Source organism: Achroia grisella, unplaced genomic scaffold, assembly GCF_030625045.1.
Source record: "Achroia grisella isolate CSIRO2021 unplaced genomic scaffold, CSIRO_AGI_Agris_v1 utg402, whole genome shotgun sequence".
NCBI classification, from domain to species: Eukaryota; Metazoa; Arthropoda; class Insecta; order Lepidoptera; family Pyralidae; genus Achroia; species Achroia grisella.
The window spans coordinates 2,874,374-2,900,599 of NW_026712841.1; the positions used below are offsets into that span (position 1 = coordinate 2,874,374).

General features: G+C 32.3%; 1 protein-coding gene across 1 annotated transcript in view; it reads right to left on the minus strand.

Annotated features, from left to right (window-relative positions):
* LOC131844602 (filamin-A) overlaps positions 1–26,226 on the minus strand; it is a 94,375-nt gene that overhangs the window by 52,219 nt on the left and 15,930 nt on the right. Inside the window, exons 5-17 of the mRNA XM_059193532.1 lie at positions 19,950–20,092; positions 16,756–16,979; positions 11,468–11,609; positions 11,131–11,294; positions 9,720–9,895; positions 8,902–9,014; positions 7,941–8,122; positions 7,207–7,449; positions 6,050–6,176; positions 4,309–4,747; positions 2,632–2,822; positions 1,549–1,639; positions 588–750 (exon numbers count right to left, since the gene is read on the minus strand). Of these exons, the coding sequence (XP_059049515.1) occupies positions 588–750; positions 1,549–1,639; positions 2,632–2,822; positions 4,309–4,747; positions 6,050–6,176; positions 7,207–7,449; positions 7,941–8,122; positions 8,902–9,014; positions 9,720–9,895; positions 11,131–11,294; positions 11,468–11,609; positions 16,756–16,979; positions 19,950–20,092 (2,398 nt within the window). The remainder of the gene's footprint in view (positions 1–587; positions 751–1,548; positions 1,640–2,631; positions 2,823–4,308; positions 4,748–6,049; positions 6,177–7,206; positions 7,450–7,940; positions 8,123–8,901; positions 9,015–9,719; positions 9,896–11,130; positions 11,295–11,467; positions 11,610–16,755; positions 16,980–19,949; positions 20,093–26,226) is intronic.

A 26,226-nucleotide genomic window follows, 5' to 3' on the forward strand; every position in this document is an offset into this window, starting at 1 on the left:
ATCCTTTCTTAGTGATAAATGATGATTAAGTATATTTAATTCTAAGTTTTAAACTCCATTGGTTCTTTAATTAATCAGTCAGTTTGCTTAAAGAAGTATTAACAGAATTATCAGTAATTTTGGTGATATAAAATTTGTTTTTTAATGAATAAAGAATAACTGTTTGTCCAACTGTTTATTGACGCCCTCATTGGTCTAATGGATACATTGCACACCCCTTACTTTCGAAGGTTGCCGGGTCGATTCCTCGCACGGTATTCATCAGCATGATTGTTTGTAGGTCTGGGAGTTTTCCGTGTACATATATTATGTATGTATTTTAAAATATATATATGTATGTATTTATATCAGTTGTTTAGTAACCAAAGCACAAACTCTGCTTGGATTGGAAGTAGATTGCGGTGTGTCAATTATGAAATATTACTATTATTATAGAGAAGGGAGAGAGAGAGAGAGTGAATTAGAAATAGATATCATTATGCCAGGTAAATTAGTGAAGATAGATAGATAAAAGAGAATCATTAATAGACATAAAAATGCGAGGTAAATTATTTTTGTTTTATATGTTAAAAAGTCTATTAACTCACACGGCTAGAGTACGTTTCAGAGTCCCGGTCGTCCGCCAGTCGGTCCAGTTGTCGGTTGAAAGAATCGCGTGAAAAATCACTGAATTTATTTAGTTGTGTGTTGCGTTTCGTCTCCCGATCCAGCGTGCTCTGTCCATAGCGGTCCGGATTACTGGGTTCCAAGCTGCGGAAAATTCATACAATTACAGTAGATATTGGAAACGGCAAACAAGGTGGCGTATAAATACGTAAGATATGTATTAGAAATTGCAAAAAATTATCATCGGTCAACTTAAAGGCAAGTCACAATTATCAATATTATAGTTTGGGTTTTACAGTATACGTAAATACCTACCAAATAGATGGATATAAAAAGTAAAAAAAGTATATTAAATATTGAATAACTGCAAACTTCATTACACTTTTTATTAAAAATCCGTTCAGAGATATTTTATCAACTCATAAAATTAAATGCTAAAAAAGGATTTTTAAAACATTTAAAGTTAATAATACATAAACTGTTTCAATATAAGTTTTACAAATATTTTCTTAAATTTATAAATGACTATTACAATAATTTCATATTTCATATAATAATTTACGTTGTATCCAATGCATTGGTTAGGTTTAATTAAATTCATTGAACGTATGCGGAGATTGATATTAAAGCATTTATATTGCAATTTTAATAAAATTTCATTCCATTTTATACACTAATTAGATTTATATCAGAATAATTAAATTTTGAGTCTTTTTATTACTGTATTCAAACCAAATATACCTAAGTATTATTTAAATATCTATTGTATAACTGTTATTTTCCAAAATGGCATGACCAGATTTTAAGTATTATTTTATATTATTAGTTATTATTATATTTCGTTGGTCCCAAAAGCGACCGTAGGTTTTTTATACCCCTCCTTGATAAAGGTCAACTAATAAAAAAATAATTAGCTTTCTAAAATACTATCTTTTCAATTACCTATTGGCACTCATCATTTGTCTTGTCTTCTCAACAGAATCCCAGGAGTCCTTTCTATTGATATAAGGTTTTCCTCCAGGGTCCCCCGTATCTGAAAAACAATACCATTGTAATGTCTATATCAAAATATGTCTAATTCGATCTTTAGTAAGTAATGACTTTTGTAAGTAATGATTGCTTATCGAATTGCACAACTTTATATTGCAAGATCGTCTTATGTAAGGATAGCTGACTATGCAATACGCCAACAATTTATCGTATCGTATTATGGTCTTCGTTGAATAATTTAATCATTATTAATAATAATAATTAAAGTGACGATTGTTTGTTTTTCTTTGTTAATTCTTTTGTCAAAATATTATGTAATACCTACTTTTATACACACAATATGAACTATACATGCAATATTGGCTCTTGGAATTCTATTCTGCACTAAATATAATGTCGCGAACTAAGTGGCCGAAATTTCAAATTAATTTTAAAACACACAACTTCACGATTGGTGTTTTCTTCACTGATTAATCAGATATAAATTGACATACAAAGTTTTGAAAGCAACGATCTTTTGGTGTAAGTCGGGGTAATAAACTACAAGTTCACGAATCTGAAATAAATTACATGTATTATACGAGTATAATAGTAATTTCCAATCTTATACATATATATCTATATTTATTTGAATATTTTATCTTAAATTCCGGCCATGACTGCATTACTGATGTCTATTTTTAATATAACATACAGTGTTTACACTGTAGACAGAAATTTGCCAATGTTGTCACCCATATAATTTGTCACCCAAGTCTTAAATAAAGATCATAATCTTTATTTAAGATTTAGAATGATATCAGATTTATATATGTACTTAAATTACATTATTTGTATGAAAGATCTATTTAAGTTTTTGTTGTACCTTAATATCTGTTCTAGTCAATTTTCTCTCATTCTCCTAATGTAGGTAATATATTCTTTTTTAGTTCCGTTTTATTGTTTTTGAGTAGTCTGATGCTTGGTAATAATAAAAATAGTGAATCATCGTCACATAATAATAATTGAATCTGTTTCTAAAAAAAAAAGACTTACTAGGGCTGCCAAGTCTTCTCACATAATCAGTTTCCAATGATGAATATGGACTCCCTTGATCTAGATTATCTTGGGATCCACTGTAAGAGCTGTACATCTTATAATTGGAACGCTTTTCAACAACTCGCTTAGTCGTCGTCACTGGGCTGTAGAGAGGCTCGTTACTGATCACACCCGTAGGACTGTTCACCCTATGGACAAATAGATAGATAAAATGCTATATCGATGGTCGTATGATATATATAACTAAAATATATAATATTTTGATTACATTTAACAAAAAATAATATTAAGTAATGTAAAATTCTAGGTAGTAATTTTAAACTTAATCAGAAGTGAATAAGAACGAATATAATATATCCAACGAATAGGAACATGCTTGAAAAATCTTTCATTATAGATGGAGTTTGATTATTTGTAGAAAGAATGTAAACATATTTTTTATGATATTAATGTTTAAAATGTAAATGATCTTTACTTTCGCTATTATATCTTTTTCGACGGACTCTAAACTAATTGCTTCCTAATGCAATATTAAGAAATATATGACATTATTATATAAAATATAATCTAACATACATATCAGGATTTATATCTATCATATATATCTAAGAAAATGTATCGAAGTGTAGAATATAAAAAATAAATATATCTATCATATTAAAAATATTTCCTAATAAAATGAATGCTTCATTGAATGAAAATAATAAAACGTAATCTGGTATATACCATGATATAGTAGATATAATATAGATTATATTATATTAATTTAACAGGTATAACAGTTTCTTGTGCGGCAGAAGTGATGCGTTCAGCTATGAAATTAACATGGCAATTAATTGTTGATAGCTATCAACTCGTGATAACAATCTAGATGCAGATAATAGGTACGAACACAATGTGGCAGTGTCCTGAGCAAATACCAGTACCTAAATACAATCCATTTGCACTATTGTAGAATGTTTAATAGTCTCTATAGTATCTATGTGATGTGATAAAATTGGTATGTATGTAGTTTCAATGAACGCAATAAGTGTTATTTAAAATGTAAAAAATGATATTAAAAATTGAGTTACAAAATAACGGTAGACGAAACTCTCAATTCATGTAATTTTGTCCGAGTACCAATTGAATGAAATTAATACGCTTGTAATTAAAAACAGTAATCAGTCTTTAAAAATGAGAAAATAAAGATAGTAATGAACGAAATTTAAAAATAAATTAAATGTACATAACAATTATTTAAACATTGTATATTTGTAAATATTTTGAGTAACAAAATAAATTTTAATAGTTCTCTTGTGCAAATTTTAATATAATTCGAGTGGGATGTTTAAAAGTTAATTCTTTATCCGAAAATGAATTTTATATAAAGCTTTAATAATTTATAACAAATTATACGAACAGTTAGTCAAGATATTTCGTCCTCAATTATGGTTAAATGAAAGCGTGAATTTCTAAGAAATCTAGTTATACAGATAATCCATATCTTAGAAAAACGCATAGCGTATTTTTAGTTGAATTCACGAAGACAACCATAGATAATATAATTTGTATCTTATGTAACTAGTTATAACTTTGATAGATTAATATTATAAAATTACATTGCAGATTCTTAGTACGCAATAATATTTTTGGTGAATATAAATGGTATAACATAATTATTATCACACATACCTGTTAATTGGACTTGCAGTCCGATTCAGTGGACTTAAAGGACTGTCCCTTCTTGCTAATGGGCTCGTTGTTCGTCCAATGGGACTTGTCGCTCTATACGGACTGCCGGCTCTGTAAGGGCTTGTAGATCTATTCAAATCAAGCCTGGATCCATTTCCTAGGTGTTTCGTCGTTATTGGACTTGCTGTTCTATTTCTAGGACTTTCAGAACCGTATCTAGATGTAAAGTTATCTATTTTATTAGCTCTAGATGTGGAGTATGCAGAATCAGTGACGTCATAGCTCTTCTCTTTGGTATCTGAGCTAAACGAAGATTTGTAATAATCGGTAGAGTCACGTCGCTCCTCACGACGTTCTATCGAGCTGGTATTGTGCTTCGTCGCATTTGCGTCATATAAATTGTAATGGTTCATTGGACTTTCCGATCTCAATCGAGTGACTGCAAGTATAAAATTGTTCTTAATATAGTATGTGCTTCAGTAATCCCATACTTAACGTTTATCATATAAATTAAAATATAGGTAATATTTTACATGTAAAATATAAGAAGAGGATTGTAGCCTAGTAGTTTACATCATGACAAGAAGAACAAGAGCTCGTGTATGTCTATTTATATTTTTGACTGAGTCTCGACTGCCAACCACCGATATAAAACGAAATATTGGGGAGATGGTGGTAAGTTCAGCCCCTAGCATGTTGGATTCAAATATACCCAGCGAAATGTGGCCATACCATTAGTATTACTAGTATTAAATTCACCATGTCGATAATTGAGAATGCTTTTGACTACCAAATCTACAATAATAATCGTGACTGTAAATTAAAAAAACATGTTTTAGTATTTACATTCTAAAAAACTGTTAAAAATAATAAAATGAATGCCGCGTGTATACCGTATAACATCGTCTATTAAAATCTAAGGAAGTTAATGAATCATAACACTTTCAAGTAAACGATTAACGGGCTTAGCTTTATGCTCAAGTCTATTTTGGAGGATATATACATATATAAAATGAACTTGCAAAATCAGTTCCGGGTCAGATATTCTGGGTTAAGTTCGCTCTGGTTCGATGCGCGGATTACAGAGTATAAAATTTTATATTCTATATTAATGACTGTCTGAATGTACTTAATAGATACCGCGATTCTATTATATATCTATTGTATATTTATTGTCAAATTGTAACTGAAAATATAAGACACATAATAAAAAAAATATTGCAGGATTAACAAAGTAACAACACCAAAATCAATGATTTTTAGAATTTTTGTGAGCGCTATATCATAACGGTTTCATCGCTTTGCGTAGGATTTTTACTAATGTATTATGGTACTTCACTTAATATATAAATAAATTTAAAATTTAGTATTGATTTTAGTCCAATCGATTTTCCAATAAAATACATTTATAGGTACGATATTGCGTGCTCAGTTAGTATAAAATAAAAATATACCTACAATCTTGTATTGTACTATGTACATAAGGTTGTTAAAGCGTTGGCATATGCCGTCGTAGAAAATCCAACACATAACATACCCAAATTTCGTTAGCCAAATTTGAATCCAACGTGACATGAAGCAAACTTACGACTCTTTCTCGGAATAATTTGGTTTGTTGTCGCCGCTTTTATCACCGTCAATCAGAAATACATATAAATAGTAGCGTATAACTTTTGGTTCTAAGTCGATATAGTATTCCATGATCATTATTAGGTTATAATATAGGATTTAAGATAAATACCTGGACTAGATATCCTCGCGTAAGCAGGGGAAGGACTAGAACTATCACGGGGTTTCTTTGAGCGTGAACCAACACGGAACATATGAGGCGATCCGTGTACATCATATCCATTAAAGTAAATATACAGCTGCAAAATAAATATGAATACAGTCTATTTTATGTTAGTTCTGAATTTAGCTTCAATTCGTACTCAAAGCGGAATCTCGCATGTCCCACTTGCATAGATTTTCGTGCACGGACCGATCCGCAACATTGGTTATTGATGGATTTCCAATTCCCATTATAGAAACAGTACAGCGTATTAAGGGAAAGGAAATATACCTATTTATAAAAACAAGCGGACATAAATTATATGGTTTAACTCTGCGCGTGATAATTATTTTTCAATATACATATGTCACCACTTCTTTTATACTATTTGAGATATCATAAGAATCGACTAAAATGAAGCATCTTACACTATAATAGTGAAGCAGAAAAATAATAATTTATAATAAATAGCATAACGTTTAACTGTAAGCTGAATCTTATTTTTATGGAGAGATAGCCACATACTGTAGGCCGTGTAGATAATTATGGTATGGTATATTTTATTATATGATTTCTTGTATAGCTTTCACCCAATCCTATAGGCCATAAGTAGGATTGAACAGACGAGCATCAAAAGGAATGGATGTGTGTTATTAATATGCTAGCTATTACACCATCAAAAGCGTCAACATTCCCACTCGGTTATTTCTCCTTACCCCATAAAGAAACTCTCGTAAATATAGAGATAAAGTAACAACATTATAGTAATTATTAAATTTATTAATAATCTGCAAGCAATTGCTCATATTATATATAAGATTCGAGGCCAATTTTAGAAAAGAATTTGGCATTCTCGTATCAACGTACCTTATTTACCCTATATTATTTGGTTGTATTCTATTGCAGGTGAGCAATTTTAGTAAAATATAAAGATAATAGTCAGGATTAAACAATGTGACATAAAGAGTAGCTATGAATTTTATTGAATATTTATGAAATAGTAGTTATAGTTCTTCTGTCTAAAATAATCTATTTAATCACTGTGCTTGGATATTCTCTTGAGAGATATATTAATATTTTTTTTCACCTTAATGATATTTATTATGTATATATCCTAATATACTCACTCTATGTTTTCCAGCTGCTTTCGGCATGAAGGTAGCACGGTATTTTGTTGCTGAGAGTTTCTCAAGAGCACACATGACACTGTATTTGTCGTGGACTATATCTAACTGCAGATCGCCCTTCACACCACATCCACTGGTGTCCAGCTCAAACGAGTGGGGTTTGAGTGGTTCAGCGCCTTCTAACGCACCAGAACTGAGACGGACTCCAGCTGGATCGAATACTTCGCAGGTGAATGGACCACCCTAGAATTTGAATCAACTTTTATTAAAGTATTCTATAAAGTTTTTTCTTGGAGAATAATATACAATAGCAGTTAATTTTATTACAAAAGATATCTATAGAGTACAGTAAAGGAGAGTTTATGGATTGAAGAATTAGTAAAAATAAAATTTCTCTTATAGACTGGATTTGTCCTGACATATTGACTAATGTATCATAAAAAATATTCTAAATGACTGTCGCAAAAACATGAATATTGAATGTATATTATTACGTAGTACTCAATACTACAGGAATTCTTTATTTGTATTTTAGAAGATCCGATTCAATTACTATGTAAATAGTGTTGTTTGTGAAGTGTATTTATGAAGGTAAATATAGTATAACATCATATATGAGTCTGTAAAAAATAGTCATAAATACGAGTATATAGTCAAAATATTTTTATTTGCTAGGGCAAAATATGCCGATTTATAATAAATAAATAAACTTCTTATAAACCTCTTTTGTGTACCTGTATATGCTCGCCTTTGTAAGTGATCGCTATCGTCCATACTCCAGCTTCGTCAGGTTGGAAGGTGGCACTGGAGGCGGTGGTGCCTGGTGCTGAAGGCGGTGGATGTCTGGCCTGCAGTGGTACAGCGCGGCCACTCGGGGAGTGGGCTGTTACATCAATGTCCTCCCTCCTTGGTGCTCCTATATTTAAATTACTGTTATATTAATAAAGACCAGTGCTAGTAATTAGCATAACCGTTATATATACAACTTAGAGCTTTAAAACAACCATCATGTATATATTTGTTAAATTGACACCTACTCGATGGTAACATATTTCATTACACAATATAAACATTATAAAAAGTACCTTACTTTTGGATGCTTCTGTAACTTTCTATTTTTTTGATATTGGTCATTATTATCTAATATATTATATAATATTATTATTAATATATTATAATATTATTATATTAATATATATATCTTTACGTTAGGATCACATAAATATTGTACTATATAGTATAGGGGGTTATTATTTATATATATATGTATAACTCAAAGGTGACTGACATAGTGATCTATCAACGCACAGCCCAAACCACTGGACGGACCGAGGGACTGAAATTTGGCATGCAGGTAGATGTTATGACGTAGGCATCCGCTGAGAAAGGATTTTGATTAATTCTTGAATAATCCCAAGGGGATAAAATAGGGGATGAAATTTTGTATGGAACTTTGTCAATTTTAAACCAATCGGGCTGAGACTTTACATGCATAAATCTACTATGACGTAGGCATCCCCTAAGAAAGGATTTTGATAAATTCCACCCCTAAGAGGATAAATTAAAGCGAGCGAAGCCGCGGGCAAAACCTAGTATTAGAAAATTCTTATAATGAAATATTATATTCTGTAACATCTGTATATTATCAAGATCTTTGTTTAGATATATTTATTAATTAAAAAAAATTATAATTACCAGTAGCACTGACTAGAACTTCCACGATGCTCCCAGCGGCACAGGGCGCCATACCCGGCGGTGGAACCATGACCAGCCTTGGTAGCACTCTAAAGAAATATCTACCATCCACTCTACAATGAAAACAATAACAATAAGAACACAATCTGTAATCACATATCCTGGGTTAAATTCTGGTCGACATCTAAATCTTTGGCTCAATTTAAATTTCCGGACAACTTTCCGGTGATAAATACCGCTAACAAAGATAAATGCGTGGGACGGTAAGGTCGTCCCTTTCGCACTGGATTCGAATCGAATAGGCTTACAATAGTATAAACAGAGAAATCGAGTGTTACGTTCAATATTCCATTTGCTAGCAGTGAACATAATTATTTATATAAATATTGCACTTAGATCTCTTCGCAATTCTTGCTTTTAGTATGATCATATTTATTAAAATATCTATAACTTCATAGGAAATCTTTATATTTGTTGTTATTTTAACTTTATTTCTAATAAACACAAATATTCAGTTACCTAAACACACAACAAAAACTAGAGTCTAGACATTTGTAATTCTGCAATGGTCCCTTATATGACTTAAGTTTATAGAAAGTTGCTTGTAAATATCTAGCCATGAGAACGGAAAATATCTGGACTGGCTTCGCATGTGTTATAATATTATATTACGAAATATACGCTATCGTAGATAGTAGATTATTTTTTAGTCTGCATCAGTGTGTCTGCAGAATTACGTTCATACAGAATAGTTTAATATCTGATTCTACTGGGAAATAGGCGTGAAACAGACCAACAAAGAGAATAGTGAAACTCACCTAATGTCATCAACAGTGAGTACTATCTCGTGCATGCCGGCGTGCTCCGGCACGAACTCTCCAGCCCCTCGGGGGTTCAATTTCAATCGAGACTCTTGTTCTAACGGGTTAACGATCGACACTTTTACGTCCGTTATTGAGAGCTCGTTCGATATGGACTCGACCCTTATGTATGTCTGTAAAAATAAAATTACTGGCAACTCACATATATACACATATGTGTATGTGTGTTTTTGTCTGACAATGAGAAATTCCCCTACATTGCAGAGAATACAGACGAAAGTCGTTTTCGTCAAAGAGGACTGATAGCTCAACAGCTAAGGCCAACGCCTTCAATCCCTTCATAAAAGTCTTTCCGCGTATTTGGAGTACCCTATGCACTCGCCCACTATAATTTATCCGATTCTTTTTTATTGAAATGACAATCAATTAATATAAATAAATAAATAAACAAGCTGTTGATTTACCTAATGGTACACAGCAATCGTCGCCTAAATTCAAAAAATAATGTCCGTAACATTATGACATTATGTAACATCGGTGATACTCCCTACACATTGTCTTTCCGGAGGATTTAGATGTCATGCCTACGTATCCTGTAATTTAGCTGCCATACCTTACCCTTCCACCGAAACATAGGTTGGGAATTAAACTGTTTAACGACAGACAAGTGGAAATAGCAGAGTGAAATAAATAAAAATACGTTAACTTATCGTTGTTGTTTGCCCTGGAATTGTACAGAACTAGTGTGTAGTATTTTGCAGTAATATTGCATGAGGTTGGAGTTTCTATATACTTATAAAAGTAATATCCTTTTATTATACTTTTGTGAAGTAACAATGAGTGTGTTGTTGTATTCAACTTTAGAGAATCAGGATAGTGCTCTGATAGCGAAAGAATGGCATATATATGTATTAGAATATGTGCGCTATGTGAATATGTGTGTTAGCGGCTTAGAATATGTGGTGATTTTAATGGTATGATTTATATAAGCGACTACGACCACTTTTCAGAAGTTATCGAGGTGATACGCCATCTTGTTTAACATTCTAAGTGGTAGGTTAATTTGTAAGGGATTATGCTATGGATCACCATAGTACAATCTCTCACAAATTGGTTACAAAGCACATAAGTATCAACTTTTGTGCCTTGTAACAATATTGTTAAGAGATATTTAACCGTTTTTGTTTAAATATTATGTATGTGTAATATAAATATAGTTTTAATAGTCTATATATAGTAGTTTTTAATAATATTTTTAATTGGTTTTAATTTTATTTTTTATAGATGCAATATGTAAAGCACTTAAATGTCCGTAATTCTTAATAATATTAACATAACATACACAGTAGTATAAAGTATTTATATATTAGAATTCTCTACTATACGATACAATCAGATTAAAACTTACCTCTTCTCCAACTCTCCCAGATGTAGAATCGAGAGCAACTCGTAGCATATCATGCACCGGTGGTCTTGGTGATACATTTCGGAATTGAGTAGCCCACGTCATTACTCCCAAGTGTTCGGTTTCATTCTGACTCATATCCTTAGCAGATAATACTGGTTGTACTCCTAAAACAATATCAAAGTCAGAATTAGTTTATTTCAAGCATTCGACTCCTGTTTTACAGCAAATGAACAGCTGAAATAGGGGAACTAAAGTATTCACGCAGACATCTTGTATAAAGTCCACGTTGGTAAAAAGTTTAATTTGTTAGTTAAAATAAAATCTAAATATTACTAACCTATTTTCTTAGCTGCATCAATAGCTTGCTGGTTGTTTTCTTCCCACCGAGCGGGATCACGTCTCAATCTGTTCGGCGGCAGCGCAGGTCCACCCATAGATCTAACCAGTTCATTCGCCACTCGCCCATCATTCCAATCAGTCTAATGAATAAATGAAGCAATAATAATAATAAATATTCATGTATATTTGATTAAATTATAAACATAATTTATTTTATGAATAGAAATATGAGTAAGCGAAAATCTAAATATTACTATACGACGAGAACTTACGAGTTGACACGGATACATTGTCTCTGTGATTTTATTCTGTTTATCAGTAAATATGTCGAAATTTAATATCGAATCGGCCGTTGGCGATTTATTAAAGAAAGTGTCAGCATTGACAACTAAAATTACTTTTCAAACTACGCAAATTGAAACCCAAAACAAGAAAATTGAAGATCAACAACAGATTTTAAATAATTGTTTTGATACAATTAGTGAACAAACGGAGGTAATACGAAAATTATATGCAAAGATTGATAACTTAGAAAAATCTGTGAGTATCGGAAAGAGCAAGACAGATAATCCCGTCGAGATAGTTTCTTTGGAGAGTGCAACAGAGAAGCCTATAGTTGGCGAAGTTACTACCGTATCCAACACTACTGTGACGGAACGCGCAATACGGGCGGCTGAGCGATCATCTAAGCGTGGAACTACATTGCATAGGCGGCAGCGTGTAAATGCTCATGTGAACTCGAATATAATTTTTGAAGAAAAATTGAACGATAATGAGACCCATAAATCTAATGAAAATGAGGGTCCGAAATATAATTGTAATAGCAGTTCTAATGATGGCAGGTCTGTTCACTTGAAGGCAATCCAGAGAGGAGGAAATACCAATATCTCTAAATTCCAGGCAATAGAAAAGAAGAAATTTCTACATGTATGGTCACTTCATCCTGATACATCGGCCGACGCCATTACAGAACATGTTTCCGAAATATGTGGCACAAAGGATCTAAAGATTGAAAAAATTGTTCCCAAAACTAAAAGAGACTATGCGTCATTTATGATTGGTGTTCCAGAATCACTCTTTGGAAAACTAAATAATGAGAAGAGTTGGCCACTAAACACTCAATTTAATGAATGGGTGTGGTTTCGAAACTACCGTAAACCAGGTAAAACCCTTAGTTAAAACTGATGAGATATTCTCGATTTTTTACCAGAATGTACGTGGCCTTCGGACGAAATTGAATACATTTTACAATAATATATCAACTTCAACTTGTGATCTATTTGCTATTACTGAAACGGGTCTTAATAATTCGATACATGATGGAGAAATAGTACCACCTGTGTTTACCATATTGCGCTGTGATCGAGTGGACGGGCGTAAGCAAGGAGGTGTTTTGTTAGCGGCTTCGTCTCGCTTAGAATTAAATCGCATTACAATCGACAATGTGGACTCCTCCTTATTTGAAATAATTTGTGCAACCGTACACTCTCGTAATAACTGTATGTTATTGGTTTGTGTGGTTTATATACCCCCAAAATGTGATGTACGCGAATATATACGTTTATTCTTTATTATTGAAAATATTTGTGTCAAGTATAGTAATGTTTTAGTTATAGGTGATTTTAATATGCCTTCTACTACAGTGGAAGTACAGAGTTATTTTGAATACATGAATGCCTTCTGTGGATTTCGGCAGGTAAATAATATATATAATATTAATGGTCGTACTTTAGATTTAGTGCTAACGACGCTGTTAGAAAATGATTTAGATGTACAATTGTCCAGTGAGCCAGTAGTTGATATTGACACTCACCATCCGCCGTTAATATGCAACGTAAAATGGCGGCGCGTGTTTGGGCCTATTGGGGTTGATCAGGACGTACCGCGAGTCCATCAGCTTAGGGATGATTCGACAAAGAAATATTTAAAATGGAATTTCTATAAAGCTAATTTCTTTGAGTTGTATAATAATTTGTGTTCGATGGATTGGACAACATTGTATCAAATTCGGAACCCACAAATAGCAGTATCTTATTTTTACAATGAAATATCAAAAATTATAGACTACTCTGTTCCTAGAAAAACTAAAAAATTTGGTAAAAATGAAACGAGATTTTATTATCCGGAGTGGTATACTCACGAAATTATAAGTGATATTAAACTAAAATGGAAATATCATAAATTATATAAAAAATCAGGTTTACATTGTGACTACCTGGTGTTTTCTCGATATCGATCGCAAATAAAAGATAAAATAGAGTTAGCATATGAATTTTACCAACAGAAGCTACAATTAAATTTTAAAAATGATCCCAAATCCTTTTGGGGCTTTATAAAATCCAAACACTCAAATCATAATTGTACTAAAATAATAAAAGATGGTCAAATTGTAAGTGACGTGGACACCGCGGAGTGTTTTGCATCCTATTTTAAGTCGGTATACAGCCCCAACCGGCCGAGATTGGATCCTCAGCAAGCTGAACGTGCAGCGGCAGCAGCGGGCGCCGACATGAGCTCGCACCGAGTTCATATCAGCCGACTGACATTATGCGAAGTGCGAACAGCTCTGCGGCGCCTAAAGCCCAAGCAGTCCATGGGCCCTGATGGTATTCCACCATTTATCGTTAAAGACTGTAGAATATCAATGGAGAGCCCTTTACTGCACATATTTAATTTGTGTTTACAGGAAGAATATTATCCAAATGAGTGGAAAATTACTAAAGTAACACCAGTCCCTAAAGGAAATACCAGTACGGAAGTAAGTGGATACCGGCCAGTGGCGGTGCTGTCTGCTTTTGCGAAGGTATTTGAATCGGTGCTATATAAAAGTATTTATTCACAAGTACGATCGCAGTTGACGGATATCCAGCATGGTTTCCGGGAAGGTCGAGGTACGGGGAGTAATTTGTTGTCAATGGTATCATATCTGGCACCAGTTATCGATTCTGGTGGACAAGTAGATGCTGCATACTTTGATTTCCAGAAGGCCTTCGACACCGTCGATAATGACGTGTTGATGACCAAGTTTGCTGCAATGGGATTCACACCCCATTTGCTAAATTTTTTTGCGAGCTACCTGGGTGAACGCATGCAGTACGTAAATTATGCGGGGTATGACTCTAGTCCATATTATACGTTTTCAGTCATAGGGCAAGGTAGTAATTTGGGTCCATTAGAGTTCATCATAATGATTAATGATCTCCCAAGTGTTGTGCAAGAGGCAAAGTGTTTACTTTTCGCTGACGACCTTAAGTTGTATTTGTCGATTGCGGATATTTCTGATTGCGTACGGTTGCAACAAGATATTGATAGGGTAGTTCAGTGGAGTAAGACAAACGGACTGCGTTTCAATATAGCTAAATGTAGTTTAATGACATACAGTAAAGTAAGGTCTCCACTTCAGCATCAATACATGGTAGATGATAATCCATTAATACGCTTGAGTCAAGTCCGGGACCTGGGCCTTGTAATGGTGTCTGATCTATCATTTAGTAAACATGTTACGGATATATGTGGAAAGTCTTACCGTAATTTAGGTTTTTTGTTGAGACAGTGTAAGGATTTTAATAATACATTAGTTGTCAAAATACTATACAATTCGCTCGTACGATGTCATCTCGAAACGAACGCTATAATATGGAATCCACATGAGACTAAATATAGCCATATGATCGAAAAACTACAAAATAAATTCACTCGATTTTTATACTTTAAGGAATACGGTATTTATCCTTACTACCCCATGATGTATCCGAGTTTGTTTGTAATGGGCATGGTTGGGTATAATAAATTAGCGGTGAGAAGAGATGTCTCTCTCGTAAAATATGTTGTGAGTGTGCTGCGAGGGTGGGTGCATCACCCAGAAATATTAGAGCAAATTCAGCTATGGGTACCCAATGGTTACGTGGGCGCGCGCCGTCATCCCGTTTTATTCAGTATTCCGGTAGCCAGGACCAATTTACTAAAATATTCACCTGTAACCCGTGCTTTAGAGATACTGAACAATATCAGAAATGATATTGATATTTTTGATTGTAGTCTGCCGAAGATCACAGAAGCCATTCAAAAGTATCTAGAATTTTTATAATGTTTATATTATGTAATAAAATATGTTATGTTATAAATTGATGTATATATAAATGTATACTGTACTAAGTTGCGACACCGATTTGGTTATACTGTAATGGTGTTGTAATATTGAAATGAATAAATAAATAAAATAAATAAATAAAATAAAAATTCGAGTACGTAATAAATGGTAACACTCCGTTTTTATTCCCAGAATGTCAAAGATGGACCTCGTCAGAAAACTTATAATCCATACATATTTTGAAAGTATTGCAGTAATATCAATATCTGTAATATACAGATACTGGTTTCTGTACATTACAGATATTAAAAAAAAGGAGTAACAGAAGCCCAACTATATTTTTTGTACAGAATATGTATTTAAGTAAGGATACACAAAAAGATTTAAGATATTACTTGAAAAAATATTACATGTGAAGTAATTACGATTCGCTAGTGTATAATAAATTTAACCGAGAAGGAAGAAATTATAATAATAACCCTACATACGCCGAGTAATGTGAGTAATACTCTGTAATAGACTATTCTTTCTATTTCTACTAACATATTTGAGTTATTACATAATTGCTAATATCGTTGTATCTACTGATATCGTAGGTATATTCTCTGACTCTTAAATTACGAATTAACTTGTGATATGGATTAGTGCTCTTGCAATACCCTAATATCGAATTAATTGCACATTAATTAAGTTTGCGACATTATTATTAATTTACATACGTTACATGTGAGCCTATTACATGTTAGTGGGTATATCAATAGTCATATCATGAGAATAAATTACAAAGTTTAATGTATTTCCGTTATCATGACAACTTGTTATCATCCTACAGGTAGGTATGAATTTCTCTCATCACGTAGATGATTTATGTTGATGCCTAATTGGAAGAAAACTCTTTGGAGATTTTTGTAGTGATGGGCGAAATTTGGTGGGAGATTTTCAAAAGTAAAAGATACAAAATTTAATGATTATCATATTTTACTAAATTTATTTAAGAAATGTTTAAGAAACGTTATATAAGGATCGATAATGTTATATATATGAAGAAATGGTTTTTCATGAAATATAGTGTTCAGATCACTGTATCTCAATCATTATTTGTTTATTAATTTAATTAATATTCTTATTACACGAACGCAGATAAGGGCAAGAACAACGTATATATAATTATTGTAAATAACATATTTTATACTCACCGTGAAGTTCGTTATACCCCTTTCAATCCGCGAGTTGACGAAGTCTAAGGTGGTTCGATAGCCAGCAGAACCAGGTTTCATGAAGTATGAAAGATAAGTCATGCCAGAAAGCTCATCCAGCCATGGCGAGGCAAGGTATTCCGGTTCCAATACCATCGGGACATCAAATTCTCGGTGAGCCAATTTCATAGCTCGGCGGCAATTCTCTACGGCTTCATGACGATCTGAATGGTTAGAAATTATTAGTTATAAAATATGCCTTGGACTTTCTCGGTGGTTTTGCACTTGAGCACACCGTCTTACTTTCAAATGGGCGTGGGTTCGATGCCTCGCACGTTGCAAACATTTCTGTACATTCACGGGTATGATTGTATGTTTTTTAATCGCGTTTAAATTTAACTAAAGTGTAAATATCAATTTTTCAAATAATGTTACCACCTGTAGCTCGATTGTGCTGTACCTACGATATCGATTTGTTGAATTGTATTTTTTTATTTAGGCTTAGTTTTAAAGCTTTCTAGTAGTTGCAACGACATTTTATAAATGTATGTACGTAGTACACTAGTGTTTTTGTAACTGTCTTTGTATTAAACAGAAAAAATCATTTTTGTAGTTTTCGTAAATATGTATACCTAGTAGTTTTTACCGTATTAAGCTACAAACTAAAAATTTATACTATACTATTAAGCTACAAACTAAAAATGTATATTTATACTATCGCGTTTTTTCAATAAATGAACAGAATGAACAAACATCGCAAAATACACTGTGAGGTCATACTAGCTCGTCCATCGCTATTCCTAAGAGCAAAGGTATTATGTCCTCGTGGCCATTTGGACGTAGCTTGCAAAGTAAGCTGTTTGTAGGCAGAAATATGTGTCACAAGAGTGCCGAAGCTGGCTACTTTGTGTCTTCTTCTGGTATGAACATAAAGTAGCAATATTGTTACATTGTTGAAGAATTACTCCCACTTTAAAAGATGTAATGGGGTGTTAATCCGTCACGTGATGGTAATTGCAATTCACGTTCAATTGTACCTAGTACAGATTCAGATCTAAAATATAAGTTAGGTAAAATAAGAAAAAATGTCTTCCTCTTCTTTCTATATTTAAATATAGTATATGTTATATGGAAATATTACATATAACTAATTTAATAAGAAATATAATTATCAAATTTAGTCCAGTGTTAGTTAAAACTTTATTTTTATCACAAGAGATTGAAAATGGGTAGATAGAATAGAATAGAATAGAAAATCATTTATTCAAATAAACTTAATTTAAGCACTTTTGAATAGTCATAACAATTTGTTTTTTATCTACCACTCGTTCGGAAAGCTGTCTCATCACAAGAAGAACGAGCAAGAAACTTATGTGTTGCTCTTTTAAATAATCCTTGTAAGTTTACATTTACAAGTCGAAACGTGTGAATACAAACTAACAACAAGCACTAATTTTTGGGTCAAATATAAATATGCAATAAGATTAAATCAGTCGTAGTGATAAGAGCAGACCAGTCCCTACAAGCAGCACTCGTTTCACGAGTATGACGGATGAGCCAGCCATCACTGCGCTCGACCATATTTTAGGGAGCCCAATGACCCGGCCCACCACGCCGCCACATGTCTGGACATTTTAGTGAGCATGACTACTCATTCCACACGACCACGTCACAGCTACAAAAATCACTATATGGTAGTTACAGTATTCGCACTTTACATAAGGATGCATGCGGCAATCAATACAAAAGCCGCTACGCTATCATATATCAAGAAAGCAGTATGAAAATTAAAATTATAACGTTATAACGTTAACTATAACGTTATAAAATAATATATACCTTTATATATCATTAGTAACGTACTGATTAAGGCGATTTTTATTACACTTGTATTGATTATTTTCGTAGGAATTTTCAGAAATTTATGCGATGTCGATTCCTATATCTATATAATTAAAGAGGCCTACTCCTTTTCTTAATTAAAATCATTTAAGCTACTGCATGACAAATCGCTCAATAATTTTTTTATTTGTATACAGATTTACATAATTGTTATTAATATCTAAAAACCAATTCCAATAGCGTGTGATGAATCACATATACCTAATCTGTCATAACTTTATTTATGGCTAATATGTATGTCTTTACGAAACAAAACAGAAAGTAAAAGTGCTAAACAAGTATATGGACATACGAGTAGTGTGCCAGTTTAGCGTTTTTCTTATAGACGCTAGTGTATCAATAAAAACAACGAGGAAATTGATATAATGGAACTATCTATCACGCGGCTTGACATCTTACGGGATAATGAATAAACTACGAGTATCTCGGCGTTTCATCTCGTTACTACTTTCGAAATTAAGATAATTACTCGCATAATTACAGCTTTATTATTAGTAAAATTTTGTTTTATGTGCTGAAACCTAGATTTTTATTCAGGTATAACAGCATTTCTTTATTGTATTTAGTACCATAACTATATGATCTCGAACTTATATTTCTTAAAACTATGTAATGTCGACTCATTGAGTTAAGTTTTTTGAGTAATATGAGAAAGGTATAATTAAGTAATTTCTAAGATTATTTTTTTATTATAATTATTCTAAGTTTACATATATTTTAGCAGAATGTACTAAAGTAATAAGACTCATTTTTATTTTAATAGTCTTACTATTTGTTTAATAATATCTTATGACAATTCATATTCAATTTATATTCACACGCTGAGTATCTCAAGGATATCTAATAACTAGAATACTCAATAATAATAACAATAACCCTGGACAATTCACACTGCGTCACCAAGTCCCAAGCTAAGTACTACTTTTTTATGTGTACTAGACAACTTCTGTCAGTTGTCCATACTTAAATATATATTTTTGTAAATACATAAATGCCTACATAGAAAATATTGAGAACAATACAATACATTTGCATCGTGCGAGGAATCGCATCCGCATTTATCAGAAGCTGTCAGGCCATTGTTGTCTTATTATTATTAATATTATAAACCCAAAAGTTTGTGAATATGAATGGATGTTTGTTACTCTTTCACGCAAAAACTACTGAACGGATTTTGATAAAACTTTATAGTAACATAGCTTGTACATCAAAATGACATGGCTATAAATTTCACGTGGGTGAAACCACGGGCACAACTGGTACATACATAAGAATCGGAGAATGATACTTACTCAGCTCCCGCCAGTGAGGGAACACACCAGGCTTACAATAGTCCAGTAGTGCTGACAGCAGTACACCACTGTTCCAATCGGTGGTTAGATTGTTGACACGGCATTCTGGCAGAGCAGATTGTAGCCATGACAACATTAGTTTTCTGCAAAAAAGATTCGCAAATTAATAAGTTAATTGATAATAAAGAGGAAGAAGATTGTCAAGAAGAAACACAATACCTACATACAAAGAAGGCCAAGACTAAAACTTTGTTCAAACCAAATGCACTGTTTTAGGTAGGTACATGTTTATGCGAAGAAACATGACATTTTGTACAAATCATTGTTAAAGACGAATAGTCCACTGCTCCACCTCAATATAAAACATAAATTCCAGATTTTTTGCAAAAATACATAATACATAAAAAAATGTTTAAATTTAATGAGGTCGTTCCAGCACTAAACAATTTTTACTCAAGACTAATTGACGAATTCAGTCCAAAGTAACAGTATTATAGTTTATAAACATCGTAATGTCTTTAGATTACAGTAACTAATTCTTTATCATTATTTCTATTTAAGACTTGTAACAATGAATATGAAATATAAATAATTTTGCAGTATTAAAAATATACTAAATATATGAACAAAGTGTAGTTCATTCGTGTCTATTTCTTTTGTGGTCTTCTCTTTCATCCTTCAACATTTTTGTTTGTCATTCCCACATTATTTTAATTATGATAAATGTCGCGCTATAAATACTCTCATCGGTACTAATGATCAAGGTAACACGAGGAAAATGACGTAAGTGCATAGGGTCGCGCGTGGGCCAGCCCCCGCACATTACTCGTGCCCTGTTTTACTTCGGTAGATGTAAGTAGTCCATACGCGAAATTATTACTGAAATATTATTTAACCCACTTAAAAAAGAGACGATTCTGTGTTTGATCGCTATTTATGTTGATCGATATCTCTGTCAATTGTGGACTGATATTCAAAATAGATTTTGCTTCGTAACGTCCTCTTGAGGTGATTTCCTATCAACAAATCATGATCTGTTCATGTAATTCCAGAATAATTGAGGTAAATCATCGTATATTATAGGAACGTATTATGTGTTTGAGCTTTCTAATAGTTCAATTGTATAGATATATTACTTGTCAATGTATATGTATACATTAATAACAATTGAAGTAGGTTTTTTCGTGGCCTTAACACACCTATAATATAACAAACAATGCAGACCAAAAATATACATTATATGATATGATTATCTTCTCCAGTTATAAACAAATTTTGATTATTCTCGTTGGAAATGATAAACGGTACACTATATAAAACTAATTAATTATTAAAGGTGGGGTATTGCGAAACAAAATCTTGAATTATATGCAGCTTTGCAAAATAATGATTAAGATTAAACGATATACTGTCTTAGGATGAAGCATTCTAAAAAGAATAAAATAATCTTTTAATTAAAGGTATTATTTATATGACTTTAATTGTTTTCAACGTATTCACTGAAGTGCATCCTTGCTTTGTGAGAACTTGATGAGATCATTTAAGACAGATACATACTCATAAGTAAGGACTTTACGTAAGATATTTATATAGCTATAATGAATTGTAATAAAGTGTTTCATGGAGGTAAGTTGTGGTCATGATTTACGTAGTTATCGTAATTTGTCTAACCTCACTTACTGTTGCGTAATTTACAAAATTTGTTTAAAGATATCCTATGTGGTAATCTAATAACTGTATCAAATTTTATTTAAATCCATTAAATCGTTTAAGCAATACTGTGTAACAGACACCCAAACAGTTTAATACCTAAACATCCAAAGATATTGAGAAACTTTTACATTTATATTATTACCTTATATTTTTATGATTTAGGTACCAAACTGTTCGTACCAAAACCATAAATATAAAAATGTTGCATGTAGTAACAAAATAAAGGCACTAAATGATAGCAGATTCATCCGAGAGCCAACTAAACAGTTTAGGTTATATTATGTAATTAGAATGGCAAACAAACTGACGGTCCATCTGATGGTAAGTAGTAACCATCGCTTACAGGGGGGAAGGGGATTGTTAGTAATGTGGACTCATGAACCCATTACTAGTAATGTAACATGTCAGGTTGACCTCCACGCGGTTCCCCCTGGAAACCATCATGATAAATTCCTGGTGAATTTGTCATAGCTGACCTGACCTCATGCTCATCTTATCAACCTCCACTGGTGCCCCGCCAGCGTAAACCGTTAGCGCAGGTGGGACTACCATCCCATTATCATCCATAAAAAAAAAACCATCGCTTACATGCATGAACAGACCTACGGACATCACGTTATCACCTGTGATATTACTCATGTGTTGCCATTACACAGGACTAGGATGTCATACCTTTTATTCTGTAATTTCACTGATTAACCTTATATAGAACCTAAACACAGGTTAAACGACGCTGTTACGCGACTGAAATAGGTGAGACCTACCTCTGGTAAAGTGTCATAATTAGATAGATAGAAGGCTATTTGAAGTTATGAGTTAAAGACAAGATCAAATTGATAAATAAAGAATAATTCCTGACACTAACTGCTTAATTAAGGCACAGCCATACATCTGCGTCTATAATCGTGTGAGTTCCATGATATACCTTCTATTTTCTACCTAAGCCGGTATCTAGGTATATACAGGATTTCTGGAAATTTCCACGGAACTAGTACAAAAGAGGTTCCCGTGAACATAGCCGTGGGAAACGGTTGGTGTAGTGTAGAATGACGTATACTCAGACTTAGTTAAGCTACATTTGCGGCTAGGTGAATAGACGTGTATGAAAACGGCTAAAGTTAAGCCATTCCATTTCCACACTAATAAGTTACAATCACCGGTCACTATCACAAAGTAATATGTATGTCATAAATATTATGTATTTTATAACAGACTAGTGGTGTCTACGTCTTTCTACGCATGTACATTTGAAAATCGCCAGCTATTAATGGTGCTCAAATGACAATACTGAGAATGTAATGCCAATGCCAATAATGCAATAAATTAATTTAATTTTAGATTAATACACCTTATTAGAGATGTTCACAAAATTTATTATTATAACTTTTGGTGGGTATTTTTTCAATCTATATGTTCACAATCATTTAATAACATATTCTGCGAAAATATCATTGTAATTCCTATTGAAAGTGTAATAATAACAAAAAAGATATATTATTTTTTACTGTAACTTGCCATTATAAGCAAATGGCCCACTAGATGGAAAATGGTAACACGGACAGAACGAATCCATCAATATCCCAAGTCTTGTTCTTTCTAAACACTAAATTGTCTTCTTACCAAACTTTTTTTTTAATTTGGAAATGAGTATTTAATAATATTGTGTCAATGGCCGAATATCCTTCACGTGTTTGTTTTACAAAGAATGTTTGTTTAGGGTCATTCTTTGTTCTAACTATTTACGGGCACTGTTCAATTCAATAATAACTGAGTAAGACAATATTTTTAAAAAGCTGTTGTTTAAATTCCTTTGTATTTTTTAGTATAAATTATATGACACCGTTCTGAAAAATATGATAATTCACGCACTATGTAATTAAGTTGATATGTAGGATGACAGAAATATCGATATTCGATCCGATACAGAAAACAATATGTGCTTTAAATCCATATACGAGTACAGGAAAGACAAAAAGGATTGACAAAAATTTATTTACTAATCATAAACGTATTAGGTCATTATCTATTTATATGCATCATTTATATACGAAGAATAAGGTTCAAATTAGTTTGTATACATATTTGTAGTTTCTAGTGGTCGACGGTGTATACACAGGCCTACGCAAGAAGTTATCTACGTTATTTTGTTTACCTTTGCACTTATCGAGGTGTTTTCATTTATCTGCAAACCTAACAAATGTAGTCAAATAGCATTGAATTCATCTAGCATTTATTATATGATTGTAAGACTTCTTGCTGTTTTTATTAAACATTATTTTAATTAGTAATAAACTCGTACATTTATACTAGCACTCATATATAAAGATGCAAAGCCATTGATAGAAATACTTTTTTTTTTGTAAATACTTAAAATACTTAGGAAGTAGCCAAAACTAATAGAAACAATCTTACTCATGAATACCAATATTTATATAGTACGAAGAATCCGCAACGATCGGAAGTAAGGCGTTCTGCTAAACCACTTGACTATTGAGGCTATCATTTAGGTGTATATTGACATATCGGTGTGAAGTCGTCTGTAATGTTGTCCTTTGCATATTTTCTGATCGACCTTTCCTCGTCTTATAAACACATCTAATTATAATATAAAGCAATCAATGCTTCTATAATATACATACTAATTGATATACTTATACTACAATATACTTTATAATTGTCTTGGAATTAATTCTATCGGCAGGATGAAAATGTGTGTTTGTCTATCAGCAAGTTCATATATATAGGTACTGAAAGTGATGTAGCATTAAATAGGAAAAATATGTGCTGAGTGGCACACTAGTTTTACTCAGATCAGATAAGAGTCCATCGTCACTCACAAAAATAGATGTTTCTGTAATTGAAATAAGTTTATTTCAATTACAGAAACATCTATTTTTGCTGTCAATACTTTTTGGAAAATAATTAATATTACTAATATTATAAACGCGAAAGTTTGTATGTACGGAAGGATTGATACTTTTTCACGCAAAAACTACTAAATGGATTTTAATGAACCTTTACAATAATACAGTTTATACATCAGAATAACACAATAAATTTCATATGGGTGAAACCGCGGACACAGCTAGTGTAATATTACTGTGAGAAACATAGTTTGATACTGAATGAAATGAAACCCACGTTTTACGGTATAATCACGTATCAAAGTTCCATGACATGCCGAATTTGTTCAATGTTCACTGTTTATGAACTACAGAATATCAATTTTACTAGCTTAAATAGCCGTAATTTATTTTCCTAAAAAATATATTCGCAGATACTTATAAGATCATTACATAAGTTGCAGACACTTTTGTCTAGGTAATGTTAGGTGCAAATTTAACCGCGAGAACGGCTGCACCCGCGCAAGCGTGTATCGCTAATTGGTCTAATACGAAATGTGCCACTCGTAAGATATATTTTACCAAGGTACATTTTCTAAAAAGTCGTCTGCGACAGTACCTTGTTGATGACATATACCAGAGTAATTACAGGATTCAAGGGCATGACACCTTAATTATCAAGATTAGCAATAGTACTATGTATTACTAATCTCATACTATCACGGATGTAACAAGATGATGTCGTTTGGATTGTGTTCATTTATATAGACGACCAATGCTAATTTTCATTAGGTGGGCCGCAACTTGTTTGTCATTACTGTAAAAAAAAATCAGTTTTCAACGCAGTAGCTACTTGCGAGTCTCATATTGAAATGTTTATACTAAATAAAAAATATGTTAAATACGATATACCTAGTGACTTGTTATCGTGATCAAATAAGCATAGATAAATTCTGATCATGTTTTAAATAAACAGCTTGCTTAAGTCACGAAATAGGTATAATGTTTATGGTATTCGATATACGGCCGGTACCTGATACTTTATATTTTATGTTACTATCACAATAGTAACTACAATATTGCCTGTTGGGAACGATAAATGATATTATTTAAATGATTTACTATGTATCTTTTCCCATATTAGGCTGACTAATTGGAAATTTCACTCGGCATATTATAATACTTTGGCAAAATTATGGTTAAATATAATTCGACAAAGTAATCATATTTTTGCTTCCAATATAAGTAATCACATTTTCGCTTATATAAATTATCCAATATAAATATTTTCACAAAGAATAGTTCCGAATAAATATATAAATGAAAGAAAACAATCCACGGATCTTAACATATGGTCACAATGTTTAAGGTAAGACTATACAAACTATATTTTTTTCTATGACAATTATTCGACGTTAACCTCATAGTAGGGATGCAGAACTTGATATCTGGTTATTAGGAATCCAATTAACTACTCAAATTAGAGTAATAAGGTTGTAATTTCATTATAAAAATAAATTAGGTTTATAATAACTTCTGACTGCTAATAAAATATTGGATTTCATGTTTATAAAGATCTAAAGACTAATTAGTTTTTAATATTTTTAATACTAATTCTTTTGTTTGATTAACTTAATCTTTTATGTGATCATGATCACGAACTGAATATATTGTCTTTCTAGCATATTAATTATCATTTCTAATGGTTTGTTAAAGAATAT